The sequence below is a fragment of the Grampus griseus genome (genome assembly GCF_964374135.1).
Source record: "Grampus griseus genome assembly, chromosome: 20".
NCBI lineage: Eukaryota > Metazoa > Chordata > Mammalia > Artiodactyla > Delphinidae > Grampus > Grampus griseus.
The window spans coordinates 45,472,944-45,487,809 of NC_139014.1; the positions used below are offsets into that span (position 1 = coordinate 45,472,944).

At 56.2% G+C, this 14,866-nt stretch overlaps 2 protein-coding genes across 2 annotated transcripts in view; both read left to right on the forward strand.

Moving 5' to 3' along the window:
- PIK3R6 (phosphoinositide-3-kinase regulatory subunit 6) overlaps window positions 1-9,205 on the forward strand; it is a gene marked incomplete at its 5' end in the record, with an annotated part of 47,161 nt that extends 37,956 nt beyond the window's left edge. The window contains 6 exons of the mRNA XM_082679783.1: window positions 1,189-1,279; window positions 1,568-1,638; window positions 2,345-2,435; window positions 3,630-3,745; window positions 7,884-7,996; window positions 8,562-9,205. Coding sequence (XP_082535909.1) covers window positions 1,189-1,279; window positions 1,568-1,638; window positions 2,345-2,435; window positions 3,630-3,745; window positions 7,884-7,996; window positions 8,562-8,715 — 636 coding nt within the window. The 3' untranslated portion in view covers window positions 8,716-9,205. The remainder of the gene's footprint in view (window positions 1-1,188; window positions 1,280-1,567; window positions 1,639-2,344; window positions 2,436-3,629; window positions 3,746-7,883; window positions 7,997-8,561) is intronic.
- A 2,404-nt stretch (window positions 9,206-11,609) lies between these two features.
- Window positions 11,610-13,394, forward strand: MFSD6L (major facilitator superfamily domain containing 6 like; the record flags this gene model as incomplete). Its single annotated transcript, XM_082679887.1, has 1 exon — window positions 11,610-13,394. The coding sequence occupies one exon, from the start codon at window positions 11,610-11,612 to the stop codon at window positions 13,392-13,394; it is 1,785 nt and encodes a 594-aa protein (XP_082536013.1).
- Between the last annotated feature and the right edge of the window lie 1,472 nt (window positions 13,395-14,866).

Here is a 14,866-nt window from a genome sequence, read left to right on the forward strand (position 1 = left end):
CCCACAACCTAAATACCCTGGCTCCAGGGAAACAGGGGGCCAGGATGCAAGTCATAAACTCATCCAGACATTCTTGCTTGTTAACTTTCTCTTCTTACTCTCTGGATGAGTCAGATAATTATTAACTCCTAAGGCCTCAGGTTCAAGCAGAAGCAGGTCTTCTTCATGTGGAAGGTTCTCTCCCTTACCTCACGTCCTCTCCTTCATCCTTGCTAGCCCTCACGTCCTACAGCAAAACTGCCCTCATCTCTGCTCCTCTCAGCCCGATTGGGTGCTTCTCCTGGGTGCCCCTGTGATGCCCTGGGCATCCCTCTGACACCTCACTGCCACTTTGTCGTATATCTGCAGACACCTGTCTCTCCCCACCAAGACTCTGAGTCCCCTGAGATAAGAGACTGTCCTTTGTTTATCTTTGAATGTCCTGCTATTAACACCATGAAGTGTGTGTGTGTGTGAGTGTGTGTGTGTGTGTGTGTGTGTGTGTGTGTGTGTGTGTGTGTGTAAACCAAAGAGCGTGTCAGTGTGGGACCGGCTGGGTGCAGTGGGTGTAAAGTTAGAGCCTGTGTGCGGTGCTAAGAAGTTCATGGCTTTGCCTCCTGGTCCCCCCACCTGCTCACTGTGGGATCGCGGTACCTCTACCTCTCTAACATTCATTTTCCCCATCTTCAGAATGGGAATAGGGACTTCCCTGGTGGTCCAGTGGTTAAGACTCCGTGCTCCCAATGCAGGGGGCCCAGGTTCGATCCCTGATCAGGGGACTAGATCCCACACGCATGCCGCAACTAAGAGTTTGCAGGCCGCAACTAAAGATCCTGCGTGCCACAACTAAGACCCAGCACAGCCTAAATAAAGGCAGAAAGAAATATTAAAAAAAAAAAAAAAGGTGGGGCTGTCTCAATTGGCACAAGCCTTTCTCCTTTCTGGAAGGCAGGTGCAATGTAGGAGATGGGGCAACCATTTAAAATAGGAATAATCTTCACCACAGGGTTCCTGTGAGAATTCAAATGAGTAGAAAAATAAATTAAAAGATAGGGGAAGATAAGGGCAAGGAAGTCGGCCCATGGAGGATCTGAGGGCGGCGGTGGGCACTTGGGTTAGAAGCCCGCATCCCGGGCTGCGGGGGTTGGGGGGAGCTGCCTCTGCTGGGGACGGCCTCCTCCAGCCTCCCTCCTCCCCGCCTCCCTCCAGATCTTCCTCAGTGACCTGAGCCAGGACCCTGCAGAGGACATCTTCCTCACCGAGCTCAAAGTCAAGATCCAGGACTCCAAGTTCCCCAGAGGTGGGCATCTGTCTCCCCTTTCCCAAAGCTTGCCCTGGCTCAGCTCCTCAAGGCCCGCTTCCAGAAAGTCCCCCCACCTCTCACCTAATGGTTCCCCCCAAGCCCCGTCCCACCTCTGCTGAATACCGGGGGGCTTTGCCCTACTGAAGGGCAGCCTGGCCCCCCTAGGGTGCTGCCTTTCCATCCCGGGACAGATGCAGCTTCTGCTCCACCTCAGGGAGGTGGGGAGCCAGGGCGGGAGGGACGGGGACCTCCCGCCTTCATTCAGCCTCTTCTCGTCCCCTGCAGAGAGCCTTTCACCCCGGAGGAGGGGCGTGGCCGAGGGCCCAGGGGCTGAGCTCTCCGTTCGCTACCAGAAGGTCAGTGTGTGTGGCGTGGTCAGCAGGTGGCCCGGAGGTTCAACTGGGGGGAAGCAGTTGTCAGGGACATCAGGGGGAGCGGATAGAGCCAGAGAAAACTTCTGCCCTTTTCTCGTGGCTGCCCCCAGAGTTTCCCAGCCTCCAGGGAGTTTTGCAGGGATGGGGGGTTACAGTTGGCCTTCCACATAGCCAAGGAGGCGATCTGACCTAAGGAACAAGGCGCTGTCCCCTTGCTCAAAAATACCCTCCTCGGGCTTCCCTGGTGGTGCAGTGGTTGAGGGTCCGCCTGCTGATGCAGGGGACGTGGGTTCGTGCCCCGGTCCGGGAAGATCCCACATGCTGCGGAGCGGCTGGGCCCGTGAGCCATGGCCGCTGAGCCTGCGCGTCCAGAGCCTGTGCTCCGCAACGGGAGAGGCCACAGCAGTGAGAGGCCCGCGTACCGCAAAATAAATAAATAAATAAAATACCCTCCTCTCTAGCTGACCCGATGTATGGGGGCGTAGTCCTTGGTCTGGAAGGCTCCCTGGGCTGAGTGTTCTGAGCCTGCATCCTCTAGCTCCTTACTGGACATTAGTGACACGGCCAACACTCAGGGCAGGGGCGGGAAGCGGGGGATGAGGGGAAGGGGACAGAAGCAGGACTGTTGACGTGGTGTCGTGTACCTTGTTCTGAGGACCCCCTTCCGTCCCCGCATCCCCCTCCCCAGGCCCTGCTCAGCCACCGCACCCGAGAGGTCACCGTCTCCCTGCGGGCCACCGGGCTGGTCCTAAAGGCCCTTCCAGCCGGTGACACTGAAGGTGAGGGGCTGGGCACGCAGAGCAGAGACAGGGAAGGACACGCACCGGAAGGCAGGGGCGCGGAGGAGAGAGGGTGGAGAGAGAGGAGACGGGCTGAGCCAGGGGAAGGAGCCTCCCTCCCTGTCCCTGGGATCACGGAACGTGGTCGAACTCCTACCCGTGCTGGGCCCGGAGCTGGGCGCCAGGCTGCCCGGGCGAGGACCCGCCTGGCCTTCAGGTTGGTCAGCATCGAGCAGCGCTGGGTGATGCTTCTGCCGCCGGAGGAGCCTGAGCTGGAAGGTGAAGGGACCACGCGGAGGGGTGTACGTGGCCTCCTGTACGTGAAGGAGACGTATGACTTTGGCAATAGCTCTAAGACAAGAGGCGGTCACAGAGCAGTGGGGCAGGAGCACAGATTCTAGAACCAGATGGGCAGGCTTCGAAGCCCAGCTTTGCCGCGTTTCCATCTGTGTGACCTCGGGTTACTTGTGACCTCTACCTGTTTGTTCATTTCTAAAATAGAGACAAGATGCTAATGTACGTGCACACGGTAAACTAGCGTCAGCCCTATTGTTAAACTTTGATTTCTTCTGTTTCCCTTACAAAACTCCCACCCCATCCACCCCCGCTCTAACTCCTGAATCTCCTCCACATTTTCCATCACTCGGTCCTATCCGAACTGTTCTTAGATCTCTAAGAACCCTCCTTCGTCGGAAGGGAGGGGTATAGCCGGGCAGCAGTCACACAATAATGGTTTTTGACACATTATACGCTGTGAGGAAAGTCAAAGAAATGCTCTCGACATGTTGGGACAGATGCCCTCCTACAGCCCTCTGTCTTACACACCATCCTGGGCTAGGTGTTCCTGCCATTCTGAGCATGCCCAGTGGCTGCGGAAGAACTTCTTCCCATTGGAAACGGGTACAGGAGAAGGTGAAAGAAAGGATTTAGGTTGGTGATGTCTGCTATGCCTCAGGATGTAGAAATGTGGATTCTCCAGGGGAGGGAGACCGATGATCTGGAGGGAACTGAGGCTTGGCGGGGACCGAGGCGGAGTCAGGAAGTAGGGGCTGCGCAGGGTGTGGGGAGGGGTTAAAGGGGGCGGGGCAGTAGTCAAGGTGGGTTCGTGTCCTTCTTGGGAGGCGGAGTCTCGAGCTCCCCTCCTTCCCTAGAGGCCCATTCACAGCCCCTCACCCACCATCTCATTCTTCCCAGTTTCAGGGCCCACCCACTGCCCCCCAACTGCTGCTCCCGAGACAGACCACACATGCCTGAATATTAGCGTGACAGAGGTTGTCAAGACCTCCAACTTGGCAGGAAGGTCCTTCTCTGTAAGTACTGGGGAGATTCATGCAGGGTAGGTGGCGGGGAGCCCAGCGGGAGGGTTTCAGCGAAGGGGGAATGGACTCTTGAGCCTTTCTGAGCCTTTGCTGTTGAAGTGGGTCTTCCTGTTGGAAAGAATCTGCTTTCCAGTCAGTCTGTTTGAAATACTGAGCACCAACTGGCATAAGTAAGGCACTGGAAGAGTTAAGGCCCCGCCCTCCACCTCCACCTGGACCACCTGAGGACCTAAGACGTACCCAGATAGTGCAAAACGCACCCGGGTCCTGGCGTCCCCTGCACACAGCAGCTACACTCCCAAACAGCAATGGCCCGGCCTTTGACCACATCAAACCAGCTCTTTCAACCTCATCACCCTACCGCCGCCCTTTGCCCTTTGCCTTAACCCTTACCGATACTCACAGAGAGTCCCTTATTGATACAGACATAGGACCCGCCCATTTTCTCCCTATCTGATGGCCTCTCTGGACTTCACTGCCCTACTCGGCTGGGCTTGGAGCCCGTGATCATACCTGAACCCCGTTCTCAAGACAGCCTCAGCTCCCCCACATTGCCTGTCAGGCAGACACTACCTTTAGGTCAAGCCGCCCACTCGGTCTGATGCTCAGGTGTCTGAGTGCTTCCGCGATACCCTGCATCCACGAGGTCAGGGCCGTGACCTTCCACCTCATCCCAAGCCTTGGCATCACTCAGCCCTTTTCTCTGGACTCTTTTTCCTAAGCCGATTCCTGAAATAGCCACTGTTCTCCACTTCAGTCCATGGCCCACTTCTTTTCTTATTCCCTGGACTCTCAAAACCACGTCCATGGCTTTAGTCCAAGTTGTTAAGGGTGCCCAAACCTTTATCTCCTGCTCTGACATTCATCCCTGAGCGTCTGACTCCTGCATTCAACTAAGTTAGCATGACCTCCGTGTCCCACGACACCCCAAACTCAAGATATTCAAAACCAGAGCCAGTGCTTTCTAGTAGTTAAGAGCTCTCTGGAGCCAGACTGCCTGGGCTCAGATCTGAGCTGTCATTTACCAGCTACGTGATTTAGGCAGGACTCTCCAGCTCTCTGTCCCTCAGTCTCATTATCTGGAAAACAGGGACAGTAATGGTACCTACCTGTCCGGTTGTTGTGAGGATTAAATGATGGTGACGTGTCAAGCTTCTAGAAGAGTGCTTGGCCAAGTCACAGCTATATATGTATTAGCGGCTGTTTTTATTTCATCCCCTCCTCCCCTGTGTCTTGTCTCTCATTCAGCGGGACCATCATTAACCAGTCACCTGTCCCGGCAACTTTGGGGTCAGCTCAGATGCCTCCTCTTTCTCACCTCCCCGTGTCCACTGGTTTTCTCTCTCAAACACTCTCACACCTCTCTCTTCCTCTCCATCCTCCTTCTTGTGGTCCAGTGAGGTTGACCATCTGTCCCAATTTGCCAGGGACTAAGGGGTTTCCTGGGACGAATTGGTCACCCTTGGGCCAGACCTTCATCCACCCCCTTCTCCTGGACAAACACTACAGCCTCCCAGCCGGTCTCCCCGATGTCATTCCAGTACTCCTGCAATCCACCCTCCATACCTCTGCCTGCATGATCTTTCTAAAACAGAACTCGGACACATGACTCTGTGCTTAAAATCCCTCGACCATTTCCTACTCTCCAGGGCAGAAGGGCTGAGACACTTCAGTGTTGTGTAGCTTGGTTCCTCTTTCTCTCCATCTGCAACCCTGGCCACCCCTGCGTGCACTTTACACGGGGCTATCTGTGATACCGAACCAAACCTGGGTCCTCTCGCCTGCACTCAGCAAAGCCAATACACTGACACCGGGTCATGGCGAAGGAAAGTGCAGTGTTTATTGCAGGGTGCCAAGCAAGGAGTCCAGGGCAGCTGGTGCTCAAAACCACCAAAGTCCCCGATGGGTTTCAGCAAAGCGCTTTTAAAGGCCAGGTGAGGGAAGGGCATCCCAGTGCGTGTGATCAGCTGGTGCACGGTTCTCTGATTGGTTGATGGCGAGGTAACAGGGCGGTGTCACAGCGGTTAACGTTATCAATCCTTAGGCGCCAGTAGGTCTGGGGGCTATGTGCTCATGGTCATCAAGTAGTTAATTTCTTCCATTTGGTGGTGGTTTTAGCATCTGTAAAACAGCTCAGGAAATGTGCATCAGATACTGTTATCTAGGTACTTGGAGAGGAGCTACAGCAGAGGACATGGGGGAGGGGTCTGTCCGGGGAAGCTCCCATAGTATGCTGCTCGGTTCCATTTGGAAGCGTACTGGCAGACCTTCCTCTGTGCCTTTGTTCACGCGCTTTGCTTGGCCTGAAACCCCGTGCCTCCCTTGCTCTTCCCCATCTTCCTTTCATAACCCCTATTTCTCTTTCAAGATGAAACTCAGGTGTTATCTCCCCCAGGAGGCCCTTCCCTCCACCTCCTCCACCACACTCCCCATTCCCCACTCCCCGGAGAGCTAGGGACCCCACCTCTGTGCTTCCCCAGAGCCCTGGGGACAGAGCCACTGAAGCATTTGCAAAACTTGTCAATGACGTGATCTCGTGGCTCAGGCCCTATCTCCGTCTTTCCAGCGCCCACCGTGGGAATGGCCCACAGCAGGAGCGGGCTAGATGTTCCCTGATCATCTGATCCAGCCTCCACCTATGCAGGATCTCACCTCTAACCAGAGTTCATCTTTTCTGGGGCAGCCTGTGCACTGGAGGAGCGCTCTGACGGGCTGAGAGCTTTGTACTGAGCTGAGATCTTCCAACAGGACAGCTCTGTATTTAAGCTTCAGGTTCCAGGGTGGACCTATTTACCTTTATGTATTTCCCCTTTCAAAGTCAGTTCCTTACCACGGTTTCTATTTTTAATGACCTCTTTAAATAACCTGGTTGTGAGCTTTTTGAAAATCTAAACTTACCACCCTAGCGAGTTCCCTTTTACCTCTGTACTGTCTTGCTACCTACAAGGTAGTTGCAAAGGTGAGAAACAAAAGCACAGAGTGATTAAGAATCATATCCAAGGTCACACGGCTAATAAGTGGCAGAGCCAGGATGAGAACCCCGGTGGTCTGGGTGGAGTCTCCCGGGAGATTCCTGCACACTCTGCCCATAGACTCCTGGCCGCCAAGCCCACCTTCCACCCCACAAAAGTCCAGCAGAAATGCCTGGACATGCTTGACCCCCCGCCCCAGGTTGAGGCTCTGTTTGTCCCTCTGCTGTTTGACAGTAGGAAGGTGGATCAGCCCTGCCTACAGGGAGCTTATGAAAAAGGCCCAGGCCGGGGCTGGACTCCAGACCGCTTAGATCAGAATTTCTAATTTTATGTTTTGGAAAGGTGACTCCAGGGGTGGAGAATACTTGAATGAGTTGGAGGCTAAGGCTCTAGAAACTCCAGTGCTCTGTGGTGGTGAGTCACGCAAAGCTGCCATCCACGTGTGCTATGGGCCAGTGACTGGAAAGGCCCTCAGTGCCCCACCTGGAGCCCAGGATGCTCTACATTCTCTGTCCAGGGGGAGGGGTCTCTCGGGAGCAGCCCCCTCAGGTCACGGGTTGGAGGGCTGCCTCGGGGCTGTTTTCCGGTGCTCCTGGGTACTTTCTGGAGAAGCTGCGCAGGGCTGTGGGTGTGGAAGGTGGGAACACCATGACCCGGGTTCCCCGTGCAGAGGACGTAACTAGCCCCGTGGTACAAACTGGTACAGGCTTAGTCTGAGTCATGGGGATAGGTGGCTGTTTTCCAGACCCTCTGTCTCTGCCCCAGGGAAATAATTTTGTATGCAATCCAACACTGAGTACAGGGGTCAGGGCTTATAAAAACCCTGAAGTAGCCCCAAATTACATACATAACATGCCTGTCAAAAAGGAGGTGCTCAGGTCACTTCAGCACCTGGCAAGCTCTAGCTGTGGCATCCCAGGTTGTGTTTGAGATTAAGGACGACAGGTGGGAAAAAGACCTGTGGAAATGATGGGAGAGCCAAGGACCAAGGCTGCCTGGAAGCATCTTATGCAGGCTTGACACTACTCAGGGTCACTTGCAAGAAGAGAGGCGGGACCCTTGGGTACTGAACTGAAACACACAGGATTCCAGGGTAGGAGGTGTTGGCCGGGCCATCCGTTACCAAGGTGATGCTCCCCAAGCTGTCTCTGTCGCAGACGGTGACAAACACCTTCCGGTCGGCTAACGTCCAGATCCAAAGCCAGGACCAGAGGCTGCTGACACTGTTGCTGGACAAGGACAGTTGCCGCGCGTACAGGGATGTGGCCAGGTGAGGCTGGGCTCCGTGCCCCTGGGGCAAAGCTTCCCGGCTGCCGGCCCCGCCCCCGCTCTTGCCTGAGCCCTGAACGCCTTGTTGGGGTGGATCGTGGGCCAGGCAGGCATCCCTGATGGGTGTGGACTCAGGTGATGACTTAAATCCAGGAAGAAGAGCAAATGACGGCTGACCTTGGGCAGTAGCTGAAATTCAGTTCTCCCGAGATTCTCCTACAAATGCTCAGCCTGCAGCCCTCCCGATCCAACCTCCTGTGCTGGCACTGCCCCCAACACAGGCTGCCCTTCTGTGGCAGCTACGACCCAGTTAACACGACACTTACTGGTGTCCCCTAGGGAGGTGTTTTTGGGTCAGGCAGGCGCACAGGGTGACCCGTTCAGGCGTATCCTCCTCTCTGTGCGTTCGCCCCAGGCTCAGGGTACCCTTTCTCCTTCTGACTCTTCCTCTTCCCTCTGCGGAGCCCCCTTGTCTATACCCGACGGTAAAGGGGCTACGGTTAAAAGGCCCAGGCAGATCTGACCCCTGAGATGGGTCTCCCGAGCTGGCCTCTCTCCGCCCACAGGTTCGAGGTTGCTCCCTGCCCAGAGCCGTGTTCTGGGTCCCAGAAATCCAAGGTGCTGGGACTCAGCTCACACCAGGAGGAGATAGAAAGGACCAAAGCCAAGGCCAAGCCCCTTCGAATGCCCATCAACACGTTCTCTGGCATCGTCCAGTGAGCCCAAAGGGACTGCAGAATCGCTGAGTCTGAGAGCAGAGGGCCCGAGAGGAAGGATACACCACCCCACCTGCCCCAAACACTCACAGCAACGACTAGAACGAGGCTCCCTGGGGCGGCTTCCAGCCACATCTGAAAGCCAGCAAGTCCCAGGAGCACAGGGAGCTGGCCGTGGCGGGTGCGGTGGGGCAGAGCCCACACGAAGGGCCGAGGAGGCCCTGGCCAAGCTGTGCGCACGAAGCCCAGCTCCTCGCGCCTGTGTCCACTCCTTCGTTGATTTCCAATCCCTGCCTCTCCCACTCAAGCTCCCCACCCGTCCCTTAAAACCAAGGTGAGAGCTGCTGTCCCATGGCCTGGGGCCCCGTGGCCTGGGGCAAACAGGACGTGGGCAGCGGCAGCCCCTCTCGCCCAGTCTGTTCCCTTCCCTCTAGCGGGCCACTGCCCACCTCGCCCACTCCCAGGCGGGCGTCCCTCCCGGTTGAGAGGAAATGTCAGATTCAATAAATGCACACTAAAGTCTTTCTGCTCTCATCTATATCGAGCGATACTTGCGTTTTAGTAGAGAGCAGAGGCACTACGTAGTCTAACCTAATGACTCTGCTTAGGCCCAGGTAAGAGCTTGGTGAAACATTCACTGGTGTGTTCTGTCCACCTGCCCGGCCCCTCCTCGTTCACGTTCACTGAGGGCCTCCTGATCAGAGATGTCCCCAGAACCGAGGTGGGAATGCAGGCTCATTTCAGAGGAGCCAGAGATTAAAGACATCAAAATTCTTGGCTTTTGAGTTCAGATGTTAAGTCCGTACCCATCCCCTGGGCAATCCCAGGGGATGGTGGCAGTGGGATGGAAGAGTCCCTTCCAAGTTCGGGACCCAAGAGTGGAGAGGTAAGCACTTCACTTTTGGCCTTATTGCCCTGGGAGTGGGGGCAGGTCTCAGAGCACGTTCTCAGAGCCTAGGGGCATGGTGTAAGAGGGGCTGCCTGGGGGCCTAGGCAGATGGGCCCAAGAGCAAGCTTAAAGAGAGTCCCCGCGCCTCTGTGGGCACAGGAAGCAGGTACGGTTTTCCCCAGGTAGTTGAAAGCAAACAAGCCCAAGGTAAGAGGTGCAGCCGTGAGTGGCTACAGGGACCACAGAACCTAAAGCCTGGACGTGGACTGCAGGCACCTTGATGGACACTACGTGGCGAAATCCCTGCCCCTCAGTGGCGATCCACCCTGGACAGGTGAAGACCGAGAAGTTGATGGATGTGCGGTCCTCCACCGAAGCTGCCCCTGCGGAGCCCGGGGAGGACAGGGACTAGGGACAGCCCTGAATGTAACGGAGATGGTTTTAAACAGGAAGTGACTGATATCACTGAATTTGAGTGAGTTTATCTGAACATGGCTAGACTTTCTTTTTCTGTCGTTGGGGTTATGTAAATTGATTCATATCAATTTGGGCAACAAGTACTAGGTTCGTGAAATAAACAGCTGCAGGGTTTACCAGCTGTTAGAGTTAGGTGAGGGCTCTGGGCCTTCTCCCCCAACAATCTCTCCACCAGCTTACAAAGAAAGTACGTCATAGACCAAATTCTGCTGCCCACTCAGATATGCCTCCCCACCCCCAGTCAAATTAGGTGCTCCGAACAAACCTTCCTTGAAACCTTCACGCAAGGACACTGGGTGGCTGGACACTGTAAAGTGTCCATCTCAAAGTAAAGTCTTCCCTTCCAAAGGGTCTGGACTGCTGGAATCTCCGGATTCTTAATCCTGTTCACCAAGGGAGGAGATGCCTCCAAAAATTATAAACAATCCATGTGACTTGGACACCACGAATTTCACCAGCGAAATGTTGCCAATATCTCTGGGGATGATTAATGAATCCACTTCCGTTGATCTGAGATCATTAACGTGCTTATATTCACTGCCTCTGGAGTGTGACTTGGATGAAGTGTTAGCTAACCACCTCTGGCGTGTGTATTCCCCACATGGACAACTAAGCGCTCTCAGGTGTCGATTAAAGCGATCCAGTACATGCATAACGTTGGCCGGGGGTGGGGCTGAGGGTGGGTGCTGCACGGGGCTGCCTGGAGGAGCTCCCGTCTCAAGACCACCCTCAGCTGTCAGTCCCTCTCGGGGGATTGTCTCCACTGAAGAAAACTCTGTCACCTAAGGTCGTGCCTCTTCCAGAGGCAGCTCACATCCAATCAAACAGTTCTAGGCCCTGGGGACAAAAATAGCACTTGATTCCAATGGAGACAGACAATCAACAAGATAGACCCGTGAAACAGAAACCGGTAGTGTGTCTGACAGCGATGCGTACCACGGAGGAAAACAAGCAGGGAAGGGGAGAGTGTGAGTCTGGGGAGGGGGCGGGGTTTGTCAGCGAGGGTAGACAGGGACGGTCCCTGAGGGAAACAGGGTCGTCCTTGATGGGGGGCCCATGACCAAAGACCTAAAGAACACGGGGCAGGGGGGCATATCATGAGTTCCACTCTCGCGCCTCCCCAGCCAAGTTTTACTTGCCTGAAGCAGTTCAGGGATCTAACTCAGCACCGTGGGCTACGCGGGGGCCCTGGGGGTGGCCTCGAGCGCACCCAGCAGGCCTCAGCCCGCGACCCTCCTGCACCTGCGCACGTCTGGCTGGTGCGGCGGCAAAGGCCGTGGGGCGTGGCAGGTGCGGCCCGCAGGTGCGCCGGCACCGCCCCTTAGGGGCGGTGCCCTCCGGGCGGGGCCACTTCCGGGTCGGTGGCCGGACGTGGGGCGGTGGGCGGCCGTTGACCCGGTGACCGCGGCGCCGCCGGAGGCTGGAGCTGCCGTGCGGCTCTCTCCCGCCTCCCTTCAAGGGACATGGCGCCGCGCCCGCCCCGCGCCCCGCCGCGCCCTCCGTCCGCCCGGGTCTGACGGAGCCGGGCAGCCATGAGCGCCAACCCCCAGTGGGACACCAGCAGGGCGCTGGGGGTGGCCAGGTTCTTCCATCTGGTGTGCGGGGTCCGGGATGCCTGCGTGACCCCGTTCCTGACCCTCTACCTGCGGCAGCTGGGCTTGGCCGCGCCCTGGGTGGGCATCCTCATGGGAACCAAGCACCTGATCGCAGCCTTCTGGGCTCCCTTCTGTGCCTTCCTGGCCAAAAGCTACCAGAAGCGGAGGGTGCTTCTGATAGGCTCGCTGCTCGGCTCGGTGGGAGCCAGCCTGTTGATGGTCCTGGTGCCGCCCTTGGACAGAGACCCAGGGTACCGCTCGTGTAACGGAACCCACAGTGTGACCGCCACGGTCCCACCACCGGCGGTCGCACTCACCGTGAACGTCACCTCCGCCCCCGAGCCAGCTCCGAACTACCCAGCGCCCAGCCTCCCAGCCGAGAGGAGTACTGGGGTCGGCCCAGGCGATGGCTTCAGAGAAGGGCCTGGGGAAAGTGGCCAAGAACCTTTCAGTCGTCTGCCCAGCTCCTTTGTGGGCTCCATCCAAGGAACCAGGACCACATCCCGAGTTCTCCATCCTATTACTTCAAGAGTGAAAGATACTCCCCAGGAAGGTGCTTTTAGGGTGGTCAGTCCTGCCCATCCTTTGCTTGCTGGGGGTACGGCGTTGGCAAGTCCGGCCAACCAGTCGGCAGCCAGGGGGATGGCGGGGGCCCTCGACCTCTCCTCGGAAGGGTTGCGGTGGACTTTCATCCTCTCCCTGGGCTCCATGGTGGTCTGGGAGCTGCTGACATCCCCTGTGGAGCAGGTGGCCGATGACAGCCTTTATGAATACCTGGATTTTGTGGACGCCACTGACGGCTACAGAAGCCTGTGGATCTGGAGGCTGCTGGGCATGTCGGCAGGCGTGTGCGGCATCTCAGCCTTGGTGGGGCAGCTGGACTGCTTCCTGATGACAAATGGCCCCCGGGGTGTAGTGCACTTCTACGGCTACTCACTGGTCAGCACCCTGGCTTTACTGGTGAGCATTGCCTTTCCCGTCCCCGTCTGCAGGCAGTGGGAGCCCAGCTACAAAATGGTCAAAGCCCTGTCTCTCGTAGGCGGTGAACCCCGCCTCATCACCCTCGCCCTCACTGTCTTCTTGATAGGAACCGCCACCAGCACCGTGCAGAACTTCCTGTTCTGGCACATGAAAGACCACGAGAGCACCGAACCGGTCATGGGCGTCTCAGTGGCCCTGGGCTTGCTGGGGGAAATTCTACTTCATCCTCTCAAAACTCCGTTGCTTAGGAAGCTGTCCAGGGTGGGCACGGTGGGGCTAGGGCTGGGCTGCCTGGCGGGGCAGCTTCTGTATTTCTCTTTCCTCTGGAGCTGGTGGTCTGTCCTCCCCGCTCAGCTCTTGAGCGCCGTCAGCCACGGGGCTCTGTGGTGGGCAGTCGGGGCCTCCATAGAGCATCTGGCCACTCCCGGAACAGAGAGGCCTCTGAGTGCCGTGTTCCGAGACCACTTTTACGGGGTCGGGGCCAGCCTGGGCAGCTTCGTGGGGGGCTTCGTGGTGATGCACTTCAGCTTAGCTGTGCTCTACCAGTCCTGCTGTGTGGTCCTGTTGCTCTGGCTGGCCTTGTTCCTGTCCATCCAGTCCAGACTGCCCCAGGAGCGGACAATCAACTACTCTAAGCTGCTGGCCGTGGAGGCCAGTGACACGAGTGATTCTGAGCAGGGGACCGAACGGGACTGGCTCGTGAAGGCCATGAGAGACGAGCACTCAGACTGGAGGGGCTGAGAGACAGTCAGGATGCGCTGATCTGGGGAGGAGCCAAAGGGATGGACAGCACTTAGCCTGCTGGGGACAAACCCCACGAGTCCTGCCAGGAGTGCAGGGAGCCTGCGGAGACAAAAGCATGTCTGTGCCAAAGCCCCACGGGAGCATCTCATCGCATGATTTTCTTTACTTTTGTAGTAAAAGGAGATTTAACTTTTGGCTGTTCAGTCTTTTTAAAATAATGGAGCAAGAATACATTTGCTAAAAAACAAAAAATTTCCCTTTGTGGTCACTCTTTTTTGGCGTACGCGGTTTGCAAGAGCTTTGCGTGGTGCTGTTGATTTCAGCCACGACTGAACTCAGGTGAAACCGAGGGGGCTGGGAAGGCGATGGAACTGCAGGACTCAGTCGGCAGAGGGGGCAGCAGGCTTCGATGAGTCGTGCACATTCCTGTGGATCTTAAGGCTTGAGCCCAAGCCTATAAAAGCCATGCCGTGGGCAGGTAAGGATGGTCATGAGAACCGAAACTCTTCTCTATGTCTCTCTCTCTCTCTCCACTAATGTACAGTGGCCACAGTCACACCCAGGGACTTAAGTCTCCAATAAGAGAAAATGATGGGAAGTGTAATGTGTGTTTGGGGGGATAGGGGGTGGAGGTGAACAGGTTTTCATTCTTACTCTCAGACGTGTGCGTCATCAAAATGGGATCCTTAGACTTAGATGCTTAGATGAGGGCAAGAGCCGTTCCACGTCCTCTGGACTCCCATTTTGCAGGCTCCACCTCTCAAGAGCACATGGAGACTTTCTGCATCTGCTCCGTGAGGGTGCGGCAGCCTCCTTAGGGCTAGGATGCTAGTACCTGTGCCATTGGACCTCCCACAACAAACCTATGAATAAATCAAAGTTGTTCACTGCATTTTACAAGCAAGAAAACAGAGTCTTAGGAAAGTCACACATTGGGTCACTTTTGGAAACACCTCCAGAGCCCTGATCTCCTTCCCGCAAATCTGGTGCATTTTCCGCTATGCCAGTAGTTCCCAAGGCTGGATTCAGACACCAGCCACAAATTCGGGGGTCCCCAGGGCTACCCTCACTTCTGACCAACTGGCTACAAATTTGGGGTTCCCACTTTCCCCCTCAGGTTCAATAATTCACTAGAATGACTCACAGGACCTATGAAGGTACTACACGAATGATTACAGTTTTATTAGAGCCAAAAGAAGAGACAAACAGAGTGAGGCCTGGAGGGTCCCAAACGTGGAGCGGCCATGTCCTCTCTCCACGGAGTCGGAATCCACCACCTCTGAGCCACGGATGTGTGCAAATACACGGAGCATCGCCATCCCGGGAGACTCTGGCATCCGTGGTCTCCATTACATCAGCATATGGTTCATTGAGTCATTGGTCTGAGACTCAGTCTTCAGCCCCTGTCCCCTTCAGTCCCAACAGAAGCCAGGCCGTTGTCACATGGCTCAAAGCCCCAAACTTCTATT